Here is a 19,280-nt window from a genome sequence, read left to right on the forward strand (position 1 = left end):
TCCACTTTAAAGTAGTTTAACGCGCTGATTTGCTGTAATATATGTGATCAATAAATGATCGTTCAATCTCTCTCTTTCTCTTTCTCTCTCTCTCTCTCTTTCATTTAATTCTTTCTTATCGCTTTTACGCGTTTACGACATGTACCCGTCTAACGGCATACGATTAATTATAATTCAATAATTATCGATAGTACGCAATATCGTGATATAACTTAACGTAGAAACGTAAAATCTACATATTTTCAAATGAATAGTTCGGTCGATCGTCCAAAGAATCTAGTTTCGCAGAGACTTTCCATGGAACCTGACGCCGTTCGTTGACGTATTTTCTCACTGTACCAGAGAAATCCTCGATAATTATTAATTACGACGAACGTGTCATAAGCTAACGATAGATGCTACGTGAAAGCTAAGCTTTCGAACGTGCGTTTCGAACTAACGCGTATCTATAAGAAGTGCACGTTGCAACTTGGATAATACTTTTTAAGAGATGAGCTTCCTTCGTTCGCATAAGTAGGTGTTTACGAGTCTATTCGTACCTACCTACCTACGTACTTACGTACTTACGTAAGTATATATGTATGTATATATGTACGATACATTCGTATATATTCCTACAACGAAACTGTGTTTCCAATAATACTTTATGACGATACTTGCTATATTCTCGTAGCTTTCTCTCCTTTTAATAAAAGGAGAAAAAAGAATATAGTGATTTTTCTCTCACTCGTTTATTCTCATACTCGATAAATCCCCAGGTACGTGCATATTTAAAACAAGATTGCCCGATGATTCGACGAATCGACGTTTATACGAATTGCTAATCGCATTGCAACAGATATTCTTTGCAAGAGATGCGATTGTAGAATCAATAATGTAACATCGACGATCTCTTCCTTTATGCTCGCATAAACGATTCTAAATTCACGATTGCACGTACGTTTAACGATGTAACAGAAAACAGGGATTTAGAATTATTCTTAATGCGCGTTAAGACTCGTCGACATTTTTCTTTTTTCTTTTCTTTTTTTTTTTTGTTGCCTCTAAATATCACGTAAAATTACGAAGAGTAATATTCGATTCCAAAGCATTGATATATTCTAATAATAAAGAATATCTTTGAAAGCAAGCAAGCACGTAAGCATGAAGAGTATCTATTTTTAATAGACCATAAGAGCTATCTATTTTCGTGAGAGAGTTTCTTTTGTACTATTCGTGCGTATGAAGCCTCTTTGGTACGCATCGTTAGATGCGTCTGAAGTACGAACCTCTCCTTAAAGTTTCTACTTGGTGATCGATTGATAAACCGTCGAGATAAATCGTGTAAAAACTCATGCTCCGGAACATTCAAAGCGTCTACCGACGGCGGACAACGTGCACTTAAATTTCAACGAGTGGTACCTTTCAGAACGACATATAAACACACGCTCTTCTCGGAATAATAATCGTTCACTCAAAGCGGTAGCCGACATTGGTCGGTAGCCGATCGAAAATAACTACCGTTGCGAATCGTTTTGATTTTTCGATCGGTCTCGTCTCTTCCGCGGTGTCTTCCTCCAAAGGTTTACGCTCCGAAAATTTACGCTCGATAAAAGAGAAAGAAAGAAAGAAAGAAAGAAAGAAAGGAAGAAAAGAAGACGCGTCGTGTTATTTTTACTCGATTTTGATCGACGTGAAAATGGAAAAGAAAGAATTTCGTTTGCAAAAGAAAAGAAAAGAAAAAAAAAAATTAACGAATAAAACAATCCTCGTGCTCGATAAAAATCGTCAAACGAATTATTTCTATTCGTGAAAGATAAAAATTCCTTGTAGAAAGAGAAAAGAGAGCATAAACAAAAAAAAAAAGATACGATAAATCCGTTCGTCTTTACGACAGTGAATGCGGTTTACGTTCGTACGAGTATGATACGGAAGAGAATATTCACGTTATGTTAACGTTATGAGAACTGTTATAAGGTAAGGGACACGCGACGCACGCATTACCTGTATGAGCTGGGCAAGGAATAGGACGTAGGCGGCGGCCGCCCTCATGTCTTTCCTTGGGGAATCCCTCGACTACCGCATCACCATTCCCCGTAGCTCGACCGCAAACTTTTTCTTCGGCACTCCTAACGAAATACACTTTATTCCTTTTTTCCTCCTTTTCTCTTCTTCCGTTATTAATTTTTTTTTCCTTTTTTTTATATATAGATTCGTTTCTTCCCACCCTTTTCCCCCCGTTTATTTAATAGATCTTCCTCCCCTGAGATTATTCGATCGAAACACTCTCTCACAAATCAACAGGACGGGATTAGAATTTTTCACTTCACACAATCCGGTAATCCTTTAGGAGTGACGTCCGCGAGCGCACAAAGATACAAATAAATAAATAAATAAAAAGAATTATCCACTCGTAGAAAAATAATCCTCTGGTTTGATCACTGACGTAATAATTCTACTCTCTCTTTCTCTCTCTCTCTCTCTCTCTCTCACTCTCTTTCTCTCGTGTTAAACACTTACTCACTTCCTTCACGTATAGATATTATCTCGCGAGAATATCGTTTCTTTTCCACCCTTTTGCGATCACTATCTTCTCTCGTTTCGTAAAACGAAAAGGATAGAAACGGAGACGAAGACGAAGACGAAGACGAAGATGGAGAGAGAGAGAACGAGTTTTCCGGCAGAAGCGAGCTCGATCTCTGGATCCAGGACAGATGATGATGCTGCACGACGAAGCTACACTTTCGCAACACCGTAGATACCTTTCCCTCGCTCGAGCATCTTCTCGAGCTCCGAACACTTTCCTTTACCCTTCTCTCTCTCTCTCTCGATCACACACACTCCGTATACACGCGTCTCGACCGCGTGAAAAGATAGGTCGATACGCGTCGCCGCGACTTCTCTTCTTCGACTCTTTAACACGACGAAACGAAACGCTTTTAATACGAAAATTAATTCGTATCCCTCTTGCGGCACTATACGTAGTACGTACTATCGCCGATTACGAGAAGAAAGAACGACGTTTACACTCCTTGCCAGCAGCCTCTCTTATCTTCTCTTCTCTTCTCTTCTCTTCTCCTCTCTTTTCTTCTCTCTTCTCTTTTCTTCTCTCCTCTTCTCTTCTGTTCTCCTCTCCTCTCCTCTCCTCTTCTTTTCTCTTTTCTTCTCCTCTCTTCTCTTTCCTTCCCTCTCTTCCGTCGTAACCACGTACGAATCCACGTGGTTCCACCGCACAGTCGACGATCGTTCACACACCGACGATATATATTCTCTAATATCCACCTCAACGAAGATAAGAATAACCAAGAAACGATTAGCCGGGATTAGAGAAAACGAAGAAAGAAAGAAAGAAAGAAAGAAAGAAAGAAACGAATAGAGAAAAAAGTATATAAAAGCGATCAAAAGGGATAACAAGAGTGAAGAAAAAAAAAAAGAAAAGAGAGGAAAAAGAAAAGAAAAAAAAGAACAAGAAAAAGAGAGAAAAAAAGGAAGAAAGAGAACAGAGGGGAGAAGAGGAACCAGAAAGGAAAGATAGAAACAGGTGTGCGCACGTGCGCGCGTGTCGCGTACTCCCTCTGCTTACGTAGGCGTAACGGAAGGCGAGAGAGGTGGAGAGTGTGAGAGGGTGAGGGTGCGCGTATATTCCACTGTTGGATCTCTCACGATGCCGCACGCACGCCGCGCTGTGCTGAAGAACACACAGGAGAGAAACCTGGCCGCGCGGCTCCAGTGAAGTACAACACAGAAAACGCAGGACGATCGCTCGAGGGATACTGGAGCCGAAGCCGCGGGCCGGCCTGCGGGCCACCCCCCATCCTCTCGCCTCGCTTCGCTTCGCCTCCTCTCGTCTAGCTTCGTCGTTACCCCCACCCACGACGACGCGCACCGACCGCCGGACCCACTCTACCCCCACCACTCTACTCCCTCTCTCTCTCTCTCTCTCTCTCTCTCTCTCTCCCTATCTCTCTTCGTCTCTCTCCTACTCCTCTCTCCTTACATTTACTTATTCTCTTTACGCTCGATGCTGGCCCTTCTTCTTCCTCTTCTCATCCCCCACCACCACCCCCTTTCTTTCTCTTTCTCTTTCTCTTTGAAAGCATTACATCTTGTTTCATCTTATTACCGTTTCATTGCTTCGCTATTCTCTCTCTCTCTCTCTCTCTCTCTCTCTCTCTCTCTCTCTCTCTCTCTCTCTCTCTCTTCCGCTTTCTTTCTTTCTTTCTTTCTTTCTTTTTTTCTTTCTATCATTCGATCCTCCAAATTTATCCCTTTCCTATCTGCGATCGTTACGTTTTATCTCCACTTTCAAGATCTCTCGTCTTACGATTACTAGCATTATAATTATTGGAAAGAATTTTTTAACCGAATTGTTCTTTTTTATTGTCGTAGAATTATTGGTATTACGGGGATATCCGTCAAAATTCGATTCATCAAAATCGATCGATGATCTCAGTGGATAAAGATATATCGTTTCGTTCTGTTTTCTTCAGTCTTCAAAAATTATCATTAATTTAATCGTTCGTTCGACGTGTTTATTCTTCGTTCATCCGCTATCTTTCTTTTTCGTTTTTCTCTCTCGTTACTCTTTATCGCATATATTTGATCTCATAGTGAATTCACTTTCTTTTCCACTTCCCCTTCGATGTTTTCTTTTCTCGGATGTACTTCATAGAAGTAATGACACACGGACGATGTTACATCTCCGAGAAAATATTTTTCTATCGGCGATCGTCCGTGTCGAAGGAGCAAACCCGTACGATCAAAGTAAAGATCTCTTCTCGAGAAGGAAAACGAGAATGAACGAGAGGAAAAAGAAAAAAAAAAGAAGAAGAAGAAAGAAAGAATAAGAAATATCCTCGCTTATGTACACGCCCGTGACTCGATTATGTCGATGGGAGAATAAATGTAACTGTACCAAAGCGAATAAATTAACGCTTAGAGAGTCTAAGGTGTAACGAGCGTAACGTTGCGTGATTAGCGCAATAACGCGCGAATATGCAAATTCGGCTTTACGATGCGAGTCTTTAAACCTTGCCAGTCATCCATTTCAATGGTGGAATCTAACGTATCGATCTCTTCGAGCATTTATACTTAATCCTTCGATGCACGATTTTTTGCAAACTCGTATTATAATAAGAAGAGAAAAAAAATAAATATATTACACCAGCGATCGCGTCTACATTACAAAAGGCGAATGATAAAAAAATTATGTCGCTCGTTCCGATTATTATTTTTTACTTTGTATGTAGATATCACGAAAAAAAATTGTGACGAGAGTCTTTAAAATACGTCTTTTTCTTTGTGCGAAAAAGAAAAAAGATGAAAGAAAACCTTGTAACTCTTACAATTAGATCTTTGAAGGCAACGAGTCCGGATCACTTTCGTTGCGCTTCTCGGGGCGTCGTTTCGTGGTTAGCTTTCGTTTCATGGGTAAACCCCCGATCGAGTCCTTAGCGAAGCGGTTAACTTCGGTCACGGGTTTCTGCGTGAAGGGCTTCTCGATCGGACCGGGAACGAGCGAGCGAGCGAACCAACGAACGGAATTATGTATATGTATTTCCATAGAATGATTTCGGACGATGAATAATGGATAAGTTCTGTCGCGTGTCCACCGTCATTATACCCCATGAGATCGGCACACGCGTCGGTCGTTCGTTCTCGTTTCTCTTTCTCGCACGATGGGCCTTCCGCCATTGGATCGTCATTGAATATCTGTCCCGTAAATACACGTATAACGTTCCGTATAATACGCATGTCCGTGTCATATCTAAAAAGAGAAAAAGGATCGAACGTTTAAGAGCCCTTTAAATAAAATTAAACGTTGGATCGTTTTCTGGAATAGGCGTAACCCCGGCTACGCTATCGATTATGTAACCCCATGATAATCATGGTAGTGCGATTATCGTCGCGCCCTCGTCCCGTTGAACGGTATATTTCGCCGGATCTTATCCGACGATGAACGGAATATAAATTTCGTTGGTCGTCTCTAACGCTAAAGTTCCGCGTTTCGACTTCCTCGATGAGAAATATTGTTTAAATAAAAAGGGTTATCTCGGATACTTCGGGCAGAGTCTTCTCTCTCTTTCTCCTTCTCGTCTACGTTCATAGATACGTGCGCGAACGCACACGTGGACCGTTAGAATTTCTCAGTGAGATACGATAAACGAAGATTGTCGTTGGAGTAGCAATTATCTTTCGAGTTACATCGCAACGATCTTACGGCGCCTGTGAGCGCCAACTTTCTTCCTCCTTTTATTTCCTTTTACACTTATTTATTTATTCGTTTATTTACTCACTTATCTATCTATAAAATAGCCCAAACCGAGGTTAGAACATGCTACGTGCGTATGCCGATGCATTAGCTTCTCGTGTCCCTTGACCTTTCCCAAGCGCAACGACGAACGTGTGCCACGAAGAGGCGCGAAATGGAATCACGCGAAATTCGGCTATGCGCGTATTTACTTGTGTATGTACGTATGGTTCGTACATACATAGATACGTACGTGCATACATACGTAAAACATACTCTTGAGAAGAAGAAGAAGAAGAAGAAGAAGAAGAAGAAGAGGAAGAAGAAGAAGAAGAAGAATAAACGATCGTAGCGCGAAGCGAGGTCAGTCTCGGTCGAAGAAACTTTAGAGGGACGGTACGGTGCGGTGGCTGCATTCGTCTCTCTCTTTCTCTCTCGTTGCTCGTCGGTTAGCAGAGAGCGGCGTAAGCAAGCGGTGGTAGCGCAAAGAGTATAGCGCAGCAGCATGGTCCACGGACGGCAGTAGTGGGATGCTGCGCGGTAAAGGAGCCTCTTTCCCTCTCCGTCTCCCTCCGGCACTCTTGTCTGGCCCTTCCCACCACAACGACGACGACTACGACGACTACGACGGCTACGACGGCGACGACGACGACGACGACGACGACGACGACGCCGCCGGCTCGTTCGGGGCCCGGAGAGTTAGCCGGCGGGCATCATGGTGGCTACTCCGTTGGCTTCCCGCGTCTTTCTCTCGAAGGTGCACGCGCGAGCGAGAAAGAGAAAGAAAACGAGAAAAAAGTGCGGGAAAGAAAGCGAGAGAGAGAGAGAGAGAGAGAGAGAGAGAGAGAGAGATCGTCGGGTTCCTCTCCCCCCTCTCCGAGGGTCAAGGAACTCCCTCGGGAACAGGTTCACCTCCTCCTTCTCTCTCCTTTTCCTTCTTCTTCTTGTTCGTTGCACGAGAAGGCCCCTCTCTCGGATATCTGCTCGACGAGAGCCTGCCGGCCGGCCCTATGCCCCCTCCGGTTTGTACCTTAGGGTTTTACTTATTTTCTCTTATTACCGCCACGGGCATGTGAGCACACGTTTTACTCATACATCCGTACTCGCGTGATCATGGAACACAAACGTTGTTGCTTGCTCCACCGGCAATGCCCGTCGTGTCCATCTCCCACCCTCTTTTACTCCTTCGACTTCTTCTTCCTCCTCCTCCTCCTCCTCCTCCTCCTCCCTCTCATCCTCCTACTCTTCCTCTTTCTACTCCTTCCCTTTCTCTCTCTTTCTTCTTCCTTCTTCAGCGCTTCTCCAAGTCGCGTCGTCTTAGCCCGCTCCTTAGGTACTCCAATATGTGAGCACATTATTACAGGCGCTCGAGGAAAGGAGAGAGGAAAGAGGGATTCCTCCGTGGACCTCACGGGGCAAAGCCGAAGGCGAAACGCACACGCGTTCGCCAGAGGATGAAGAAAACGCGCGATCGTACACGCAAGGGTGTTTAGCTGCATCTCTCTCCTTCTTTCTTTCCTACCGGAGCGTCCTCTTATCTTTCTCTTCTTCTTCTTCTTCTTCTTCTTCTTCTTTGTTCACTTCTTCTTCTTCTTCTCCTCCTTCTTTTTCTTCTTCTTCTTCTTCTTCTCCACCTCCTCCTCCTTCTCCTTCTTCTCCTTCTTCTACGCCCTCCTCATCCTCTTCTCCCCGAGCTTCTCATTCTCTCGGCTGTCTCACACAGCGTATATTCTCAACAGCCAGATACCAGATTCCACCTGTGCTGCCTGATACCCTGTGCTACGCTGCCCTGCACTCCCTCCTCCTCCCTCCTCCAACCTCTCCTCATCTCTTCTCATTTCTCCTTCCTCGTACTCTTCGCTCCTCGTTACTTTTCGTCCTTTCTCGTCGAAAGTTTCGAGGATCGTGCGATCGGACCGAGACGATACTCTTGAAGTCGTATTAAATTAGATAAAAACACGACGATTATTAGCCTTTTATTTCAGACGACTATGAATAAAGAATTTCTCGTATTCTGATATTTATCTTCTTTCGATTCCCTCTCTCTCTCTCTCTCTCTTTCCGACACACGCACGTCTATCCGCAAAGAAAAATGTTCTCTTAAACGAACATAGAGATATATTAGCGAGTTGAACTTTATTTGAACGATAACTGGCCATAAAGGAAATAACTTCTCCTTTTATTCTTGAACGTTCTTACCCATTCGTCTCCATCTCCTTTTTGCTTCGCTAGTAAAACGACTGCGGTATACGCGATATGATGCAAAACATAGGAACGTATGTTAACGGGGTTCTTCGATTACCTTTCTTCTGGTACTCGACTGTCGACGAGCTATAGATACCGGATTCCACCTGTGTTGCCGCTGCCGTTCCTGCCAGCTCCCATCGGCCACTGCGTCTCGCCGTGTGTCTCGAGGATCTGAACCTTACACAGCAATGCCCGTCGTCTCTAACCGTGTCTTTTCGAGGCCGACAGAAATCTTATTCGTTGATTCGAACGACATCGTCTTACGTACGCAAGTAACTAACTAACTACTTACGTAGCCGGGTCGACGATCGTTAAAATACAAATCTAATTCCGAGATAACCGAATACGAAAGCGTTCGATTTTTCTCATTCATTTCCTCTTATATATCATTCTATTCGAAATGTAGGATACGACATACATAGGAGAACTGTATCACGGTCGCTACCGTAGCAGATCTATCCGTATCGACTTTACGAGAATCGTAAAACGACGCTCGACGAATTCCGTTTATTTTAAGAATCTTTTTCGTTTAACATTGCGTTTTATGATCATTCGAATCGAACGTACGAGGGAAACGAAAACAAGGGGAAAAAGATCGATAATAACGATCGATTCGTTATCACGATCGCGCGAGATCGTCGGTGAACGTAAGAAGAAGCGATCGATCGTCGTTACGAAACGGCCTACATTCTTCCTTTCGGATCTAAACGTTCTTCTAATCGTCGGCCATGTTCTCTCCCTCTTCCTCTCTCTCTTTCTCTCGAATCCTCGAGATATCGATACGGATCGGTCTTTTGTTCGATCCTTATTTCTCCTTTTTATTTTCCCCTTGGAGGAATCCGTATAAACACCGACAAACGCGTTCGAACTCTTCCTCTTTCTTTGACGGAAAGGAAAGATGGATTCGCAGGCACGTCACGAACGCACGCAGGACAGCTCCTTGGTTTCCCTGGTTCCGTTATTCGCGAATACCCGTTGTGTGTCCTTTCGACGCCTTGCTAATTGTTCCGAAAACACGCTTAGCCCGTTACTTAGTAAATACATTCCCGAAACTTACGTGATAAATACGCGATATAGCTCAACCGAGACACTTTTACTCCTTTCTCCCTTTCCATTCATTCTCTTTCATTTATTTATTTTTCCCCTCATTCCCCTTTCGACATTTTCCTTTCTCTCTTTCTCTCTATTTTCCTCTCCGATGAATTTTGAGGTCAAACGTCGATTAACGCGCGCGTCATAACGCTCTCGACTCTTTAATTTATTCATTGAAACGTCGTCTCCTCATCGGCGTTTAAAGCGTCGCGTAATATTCCGTATGAAGAAAATCTTCTCAAGAATGGAGGAATATTTTCTTTCTTTTTTCTCCTTTTTCTTCTTCTCTCTCTATTTCTCTCTCCCCCTCTCTTTAAAGACGAATTTATCTCTCTTCGTCTCCTTCGATAATTCTCCGACGATCTTTTCTTCGTCTTCGTCTTCGTCTTCCTCTTCTTCTTCTTCGTCTTCTCCTTTTTCTTTTTTTGTAATACTTTTTTCATTTTATTTTTCTTTTTTCAGAAACGACTAAAAGCTCCTCCAGCGACCAGACTTTTATCGAATTCCCTGAGGATTTGCATCGTCATTGAGTAAACGCACGAACACAGGTCAAAGCATCTCTCGTTTGAAGGGTCACGCGACGTTTATACCGCGCGACTCGTTATCGCTCGTTCCATGGAATTTCTGTCAAGGAAGTATCAGACGTTTGACGTATCGTACAATCACGAGCAGCGAATCTTTCCTTGATCCTTACTTACGTACGTACGTACTTACGTATTTACGCTCTTCTCAATAAGGCATTTTCATCTCTTTTTCATCTCTCTCTTTCTCTCTTCGTTCTTTTTATCTCTGTCCCTTTTTTTTCATATTTTAGACGGTCAACTTTTTCAACTCGGCCCTTTTCTTTCCTTTCGCGTGTTAACCGTAACGACCGAACGAACGGTCCGTCGGTTTTCGTCGAAGAGACGAATAAAGTCGACCACAGATTGGTTCGATCGAGGAACGAAGAAAAAAATTAATCATCTTTCGACACGGTAAATTTGTTTAATTCAAAAATTTACATCCCACTTTTATCCGGCCTTTCGTTCGACTTTTTTCTTTTTCGACGCACCTTTTTCACGTAGGTAGATATACATATATATATATATACACACATATACATGTACGTATATACGTGGGTATCTCGTAAAAACAAAGTCCCACGTTCGATTTACGCATCGCAATTTCCCATAGCAAATGACTTCGATAAATACCTCGGTCAAGCCAAAGAAAAGCCACGAAGAAAATCCATGCGACTCTCATTTCGCTATTACGCACGTATATTTCCGTTCCGGGTGAAAGCTCAAACGTATATGTACTATACATACATACATACATACATACATACATACATACATATATATATATATATTTATTATATATGCAGGAAAAGAGGATAAAGGATAGTACAGGAAGAAGAACGCGCGAACCTTCGGGGCATATGCTCGCGTTAACTTCTTCTCGTTCATTTATCTTTTCCCTTGAGGCAAAATTGATAAATTCAAATAACGCGATATATCGTATTTTCTCGATCGTCATCGTTGTCGTATAAATCATATCGCTAATTTTCGGAGTTAAACGATCGATTATAAAATTAAAGAGACAAAGATCGAGTAAAGTATTTAATAAGCTTGAAATCATCTTCCGGTCATCGTCCTTCTCTCTTCTCACTCTTTTTTCCTCTCGCACACTTCTCTCCCTTTCTCTCTCTTTCTCTCTCCTCTTTCTGTTTTATTACCAGTGAGGAACCAGCTCACCTAATTTTTTATCGATCGATGGGCGGAGACAGATATTTCAGCGTAATAATCGAATCACGTATGTTGATAGGCATCGTCTCGAAGACACGAGCATGCATCGACGAAGTGAAAGACGTAAAGCAGGGTGGCAGAAGGGGGAGGAATGAGCGAGGGGAGGGGAAGGGGAAGCGTAGGTACCTATCCTTCAATTTTCTGCACTGACAAGTCACTGTGCATCGTCGAGACGAAAACGTCTTCTGTCCTTCTCGCACGCATCTTCTTTCGACTTGATCACGTACTGCGTGCATACATAGATATATACGTACGTATATACATACATATATATATATATATATATATATATATATATACATACGTATGTACTTACGTCTGGAACTTTCGAAACAGCGACGTCCATCGAATTCGACTTGGGTCAGAGGAACCCGCCGCGATAAGGTCCCGGTCGAGTTAATTAATGTTAAAAAAGAAACCTCGAGATAAGAATAAAAGGTTCCGTGTGCGTGAATCTTTCATGTACGAGTGTGTGTGCTTCTTTCTCTCTCTCTTTCTCTCTCTCTTTCTCTCTCTCTCTCTCTCTCACTGTCTCTCACTCACTCTCTCTTTACATATCCATATGCATATTATACTCGTTAAATGAAATAATCGAGCGAAGATCGAAGTAAAAATTCGAGTGAAGACTTATCTAATCTTTCACAAACCCCAAGACGGGAACGAGCATGTACGTACCCTTGTATCTTTTCTCTCCTTCTCTCTTACGCATACACCTAGATATATATATATATACATATATAGACAAAAATGATCAGTAGAAGCTACGTTTATCTTGCTAGATCGGTTGCTGCGTTATAGAAAATGATTTCTGTCGATACTTAATAATTAAAAAATTAAATCGATACTCTCTACATGCGTAACATCCTTAAAAGTGATTATCGTGAAAGTATCTTCGTCGAGTCTTCGAGAATAAGTACTTAAGCAAACGTGAAAAAAAAAAATAAATTTACTGAGACGGGAAGGAACTAACGTTAACGAGCACTCGTTTGCGATATATGTATGTACAAAAGGACGGAATCCACTCGAAAATGTCTCTATCGATTGGGCCAATTTCCACGAAATCCGCGTAAATGGTATGCATTCCGTGATTCTCCGAAGAGAAGAAGGAGATTGGAAAGAGAGACAGAGAGAAAGAGAGAGAGAGAGAGAGAGAGAGAGAGAGAGAGAGAGAGAAAAAGAAAAGAAGGTAAGATCAGGAGGAACGAAAAATGAACGGTCGAAAAATCTTGATAAAAGGCTCGTTTCCGAGCGACGACGAGAATTTTACTTCGATCTGCTTCCCCCACCTTCCGTCGACTCTCTCCCTTCTTCCCTTCCTCCTATACCCCTATATCTCAGTTTCAGGCTCACCCTCACCCAATCGACTCCACCCCAACCCGTCCCATCGACCACAAGCGAAGGTTCATTAATTTATTTGACTGGGCATCGATCGATCGGTCGATCGGCTTGAACCACTCTCTTTTTCTTTCTCATTCTCTTTCTCTCTCTCTCTCTCTCTTTCTCTTTCTTCTTCTCGAGGCAACGTACGATCGTTAGTTAAAAGCCCATTAGCCTCTCGAGGATACCGATTTTCTGAAGGACCCGTTCCGGAGTAAAGCTTGGACGTGTAGATGCCACCGTGGTGATATATTGGGATCGACCAAGGTGGCTTTTTAACGAGGCGAACCGAGTCGTCCTCGTCGTATCCGTCGCCTGTCTTCTTCTTCGCTGTCTCTCGTCTTACTTGCACTACGTCTAATGGGGGAGAACGAGAAGGAAAGAGAGAAAGAGAGAGAGAGAGAGAAAGCAAGCATTTTTCGGATGTAGAGGCAAGAATCAACAGGTGTCGCTCCTACCTGCCACAGGGGACGGTGGACTTACTGAAATCCGTTTGAGTGTCCGAGTGTCGTCGAGAGCAAGGGAGAGAGCGACATAAAAAGGGACAGACCAAGTTGAACGAGGCTTGGGCTCGACTTCGGTCGAGGATGGAGAAGAGAAAAAGAGAGAGAGAGAGAGAGAGGGAGAGAGAGATGTTAAAAGAAAGAAAGAAAAAGAAAAAAGAAACAAAAAGGCCAATTTGAGACTCCCACAGTTATTAGGGCCAATCTACGGTTTCCAGATTTAAGGCCGTTCGAACAGCTTGGTTCAACATGTTGAAAGGAGTCACCTGTCAATTATGGAAAATGGGCCTCTTTTAGACTTCTCTCTCTTTCTCGCAGTCTCGCGTCTCACCCCGATCGTTATCCGTTCAGGAAATTGAGCGTTTGAACTCGGTCCTTTTTTTTTCTCGACGCCTCCGTCCGATACCCGAACGAAAAGTCAAAGGACAATCGACGACCCTTTTCTAAGCTTTTAACACGTAACACGTATATTAAACGTATACGATTAATTTCGATCAACGCGCGAATCGTAGCCTCGTGTTCGTTCGATTTTGATAAAGACTCGTTCCAAGATTTGAGTATCGAAATCTCTCTTGTACGTAGAGGTGTCTTGAAATTCGTGCGTTGAACAGATAAAAAAAGAAAAATGAGATAGCGAACAGGAGGGAGAAATCGATGGAGCAAAGATATTTCACCGGAACGTACGAATTTCTGCTTGTCGATGGAATAAAGAACGTGGATTGGCGTAACGCGCACGTAATGCCACCACTCCGGTTGATTTTCACACGCGGAAGCGTCGAGATATAGGTATAGGTAGAGACGGGCGCGTTCATACCCAACTAAAAGGCAATCGGCCGTATATCCCTCCGGGCATAGGCGCCGACACGCGATTTGATTATCTCCCGATATATACCTTACCACCTAACATGTATGAATTGTTATTAAGCGACGCGCTCGTTAAATCCATGTTACGCGCCGATGAGTCTTCCAATCCAACGACGTTTACGTCCCACTTACGTTTAATAAATCGTCATTAGTCGAATAGACGGTTCTTCTAATTAGTCTGAAAACTTCTTTCCAGGACCGGATTGAAACAGAGAGACAGAAAGAGAAAGAGAAAGAGAGAGAGAGAGAGAGAGATACGGATGTCGAAAATATTAATTCAGCAATATTAATAGATTCTCTGTTTCTGAATTATTCTCTTTCGATTGGTAATAGACGGACGGAAAGAGATAGAGATAGATAGAGAAAGAGAAAAGAGGGAAAAAATAGAAATAAAATTAAAATCAGTCAAGAATCGTTTATAAATCCAAATCCGCCCGATGCCCACCATGGCTGACGCCTAAATCCATCGGAAGACAGAAAACCGCGCGATTCTTACGAATGCCTCTGAGATACGTGAGTGGCATTACGGTTCGGACCGATGGCGACTGGCATCAAGTACCAATCAAAGAATCCCATTAAATTGCAGGAATTTCTTGCCAACCGGCTCCTGTCCTCTCCGTTCCTCTCATTTTCTCCTCCCTTTTAGCCTCCCTTTCTCTCTCTCTCCCTCTCTCTCTCTCTCTTCTTCTCTCTTATATCCCTATCTCTTTCTCTCTCCCTGTCCGTCTGTCTGAACCACGAGCACTCAAGCTGCTGTAGTTAATTTCCACGTATGATCTTTCGAAAGTGCCTCCCGCGTGCCGAGATGTTGCACTTCTCCATCGACTTTTCTCTATCCCTGCTAGAGGTTATCGTTGCAAATACGTAAACAGGTAAATATGTATGTAAGTAAAGGTAAATATATATGTTGTGTATATATATATAAAAATTTCCAACGTTATTCGAAACGATCGACGGCAAGATAAAGATAAACAAAAGATTATAGCAGACATATCCTCGTCTATAAAAGAAACTATAGTTGGATAAAAAAGATTCGTATTTAGCCGATCGATGCATTATCGTTTTTCTCATCTCTTTCGTATATTCTCAAGATATCGTATATAAATATATCTATAATGTGAGATCGAGAAACTATTCAAGGACAACAATTTACTTCTACTTCTACTTCTTTTCTTTCTTTCTTCCTTTCTTTCTTTTCTTTTTTTTTTCTCTCTCTCTCGAATGAAAAATTATCGAAATTCATTTCGTCGTCGTAAGAGAAAACTATCGGCCAATTGAGACGTTTCTAAAGAATTCTAACTTTGTGGGGAACATTCTGAAATGACGTTTCGACCATAATCCTAGCGGTTCGGTGAAATAAAGAAAGGAAGAAAACGGGAGAGAATAAGAAGAGAGGAATCGTCTATCGGGGTTTACGTCTTTCCAGACGTAACGTACTCTTTGCGGCAGGCATGTCTCTCGGGGTCAAGGGTTAATAATAACGATAATAAATAAAAAAGAGAAAGGAAGAAGAAATAGAAGAAGGAAAAAGACAAGAAAGAGAAAGAAGAAGAAGAAGAAGAGAAGAAGGAGGAGAAGAAGAAGAAGAAGGAGGAGGAGAAAGAGAAGGAAAAGGAGGAGAAAAGAAAGGAGAGGGAAACGTCACATTGTCCATGGACGTTTCATGGACGTTGGCTGCTGATGTTGTATGGACACGTTTGCATGGCTCGACGACGTTGTTGGTCGTCAGGACCAACCATCGTCGTTTTCCACTCCCATCTCTTTTTCTTCTTCCTCTTTATCAACTCTCTCTCTTTCTCTCTCTCTCTTTTTCTTTCTCTGTCTTTCCTTCCTTAGGATTCTCCTCCCGGATTCTGCCATTGAATGAATCGCTGCTCATCGAAGTCTTACGGTGGTACCCGGGCAAAACGTTGCCACGTGAGGTGCATCTGGATCGTTGTTCGATGAGCGATGAGAGATTCCTTTCGAACGAATGCAGGACAGAATCGAACGAGTAATTGCTACGATACGACAAACCGGAATATCTTCCGGTTAATCATCACAATCGACAGTGAATCATAATTAATTTCTCGCTAATATTATAGATACCTACCTATCTACCTACCTACCTACCTACCTACCTACCTACCTGCTTGTGTATCTATCTATCTATCTATCTATCTATCTATCTATCTATCTATCTATCTATCTATATATATATATATATATATATATATATATATATATATATATCTGTCTGTCTGTCTACCTACGTATCTACCTTACTAATTCGCACTCACGCTTTTAAACAGTATTTATTTCGATCTTGACGCAACCGCTATCAACGAAGACTCTTAAGGTACCCATATCCACTGAAAAATTCGTTGTATTTTTTTTTTTTTTTTATTTATTTTGTACTTTTATTTTTTCTTTTTTCCAAGTAAATGGATCATGTTCGCGGGACAAAGGATCGTTCTTTCCTTTCATCCCTTCTCGATATTGTTACGTTCTTGAAGAGAAGAGAGAAAGAGGAAGAGATAAAGAAAGAACGTCGACGGCAGAAGGTGAAACGAAATGGCAGGGAGAGAAAGAGACAGAGACGAAGAGAGAAGAGAAGAGAAGAGAAAAGAAGAGAGACCTTGTAGATCCCGGCGATGCCGGTTTTAACTGCTCGGAATGTTTCTTCAGACCGACACAGAATTCTATCTAGGTGGACGTAGAGAGCACGAGACTAATGATCGATGATAGAGACCTATGTCGAAGCGTTATCTGTGATCAATGTCAAGATTCTAATCGGACTTTTGCCTGCTTCTCTGGACGCGATTTTCAATAAACGACTAGTAAAGAGAGAAAGAGAGAGGCCAGCCATGGCGATAGGTAGGTTTCTATAATGCAAATGGCAAAAGAGCTCTTGCGTAATTGCTTAGAAGAGAATCGTGTGTAAGTAAGTACGTGTGGGATGGTGATACATTGTCCGTGTCACAAAAGATCGTCCGTATCTCCTTTCCTTTTCTTCGCCGATCTATCTCTCTTTCTCTCTCTCTCTTTCTCTCTATCTATCTATCTATCTATCTATCTATCTATCTATCTATCTATTTCTCTATCTCTCTTTCGTTATAACGAACTAAAACGAAATCAAGAAAAATATCCTCAAGGATTTTCTTAAATTATTTTCGAGATTTAACTGATTTGTTCCAAGTTAAAAATCTTACAAATTGATGTATACATAACGATTCGAATTTAGAATCAGTCCCATTTGTTCTCGTCTCTAGATATATATAAGTTTGAGATATTCGCCGAAATAACGAAATAATCGTACACTCGACGACTCAAAGTCGGGCCAACGTCGATCAAGGGAAGAGGGAGGTGAGAGATTAGAAATCGTGAGTCGGCGAACGCTGACAAATTATCTAACATGATTTACCGATCCGTCGTCATTGTCGTTCTCCAGCTCATCGTCGCCGGTAAGTATCCGGTTGTTATCGTATCTTAAAATTAGCTTGTCAGACGATAATTTCGTATTCGAGAAGCCTGCCGAGTGTAAGGATTCCCTACGAAACTACTTTCACGTTACTAACACAGATATATCGTACGCCATAGATATATCTATATCCTATTTGGATACTCGAAGATTTTTTTTTTTTTACACACCGTTTCACGTAATTCACGTAGATAGATATATGTGTATAAGCGACGACTAGTACTTATTTAGGTCGTGTCCCTTAAACCAGTCCCCGAAACCATCGGAACCTCTTCGAAACCTTTTTTCCCGTTAGAGGAGATATCTTAAGGTCTTTTTTCATCTATTCGTTAGTTCGTTCATTCGTTTCTAGTTTGCTCGTCGAACGAAAACACCATAAGTCGACGTTCATCGGCGAAAGTCTAAGGCCTTTCTCGTGATCCTCGTTCTTTCACCTGTCACACCTTGACACTCGTAGGAGGCCGATACGATATGAGAAGGTAAAAGGTGGAACCCTAATGCGTTCGAATAACCGGATTAAGGCTACGGATTAAGAACGGAGAAACGATCGTAGTCTTTCGATTCGCTATGCTTCGAAGAATTATGGATAAATAAAACAGCGTCTATCATTGACGACGATAGATGCGAACGTGTAAATGTTAGAAAAAAGAAGAAGGAAAGAAAAAAAAAAAAGAAGGAAGAAATTACGATTGATCGTTGAAATTGTTCCTCCGACCGGATAGTTGTGTTTTAATCGATCGAGAAATTATTCTTTTTCTTTCTTTCTTTTTTTATATAATATATATTTTTTCTCTCGTATGCCTTTGTTATATCCATTGAAAAAAATTATATGTCCACACACATATATATATATATATATATATATATACGTATGCATATTTTTTTTCTTTCTTCAAAGTGCCATTAAATTTCTTATCGAATAGCCTTTGTTGGATAGAAGCAAAAGTAAAAAAGATAATATCGTCAATATCGAAATTGTTATAAAACATTATTGCGTTCTTTATGATTATTGCCAAGACCTCCTTCGTAATTCGGTCGGCATAGCGAATAAAAAATAAAAGTAAAAAATAAAAATAAAAAATTAAATAAAAGAGAAAGAGAGAGAGAGAGAGAGAAGCTTATTTGAAAGAAACGACATCGATTTATAAAACCTTCCGTACGATGGATCGCGTTCGTAATAAATGATCGTCCATGCGTTAAAGGTAGTGTCTTAGTATAGATCAGAAAATCTAATGCCGACGATCGAAGTTTCTCCGCGCTAATGGATAATATCAGACTCAAACGCGTTATATGAATCACTCCCGATTACACGGTGAGTATAAGATTCAAGGATCGTACTCGTAAATAGGTAATTGATATATCTAATCTTATGGAGAGGCTCAATTAGATTGCTAAGGAATAGAAAGCTAATAAACGAGTCCTTCGTTTTTCAAATATTTTTTTTTTTTCCTTTTCTCTCTTCCAAGCTTAGATATTCGCAATAAATTTATAAGTACATTTATTATATAATAAATATACATACGTACACGTATGTAAAGACATTCTTATTAATTGCTTGAAAATAACAGGTGTGTAGGTAACTCGCGAAGAAAAAATCTTGTTAAACTTATCCGCCAAGAAAAAAAAAAAAAAAGGAAAAGAAAAGAAAAGAAAAAAAAAGAAAAAGAAAAGAAAAGATATCTTGTACCTTTTTAAAAGATAATTTGAAATAAAGGGGCAAC

The 19,280-nt window shown here is 41.5% G+C and overlaps 2 protein-coding genes across 4 annotated transcripts in view; one reads left to right on the forward strand and one right to left on the reverse strand.

The window, feature by feature from the left end:
• LOC122636021 (protein jagged-2) overlaps positions 1-11,638 on the reverse strand; it is a 51,707-nt gene extending 40,069 nt beyond the window's left edge. For 2 of the 3 annotated variants that reach the window (XM_043826827.1, XM_043826826.1), the window contains exon 1: positions 1,984-3,322. In XM_043826827.1, coding sequence (XP_043682762.1) covers positions 1,984-2,031 — 48 coding nt within the window. In that variant the 5' untranslated portion in view covers positions 2,032-3,322. Of the gene's footprint in view, positions 1-1,983; positions 3,323-7,401; positions 7,405-11,617 lie in introns of those variants that run through there. The other variant, XM_043826825.1, reaches the window with a different exon arrangement.
• LOC122636182 overlaps positions 1-19,280 on the forward strand; it is a 115,550-nt gene that overhangs the window by 42,298 nt on the left and 53,972 nt on the right.

Source organism: Vespula pensylvanica, chromosome 20 (assembly GCF_014466175.1).
Source record: "Vespula pensylvanica isolate Volc-1 chromosome 20, ASM1446617v1, whole genome shotgun sequence".
In the NCBI taxonomy this organism is placed as follows: domain Eukaryota; kingdom Metazoa; phylum Arthropoda; class Insecta; order Hymenoptera; family Vespidae; genus Vespula; species Vespula pensylvanica.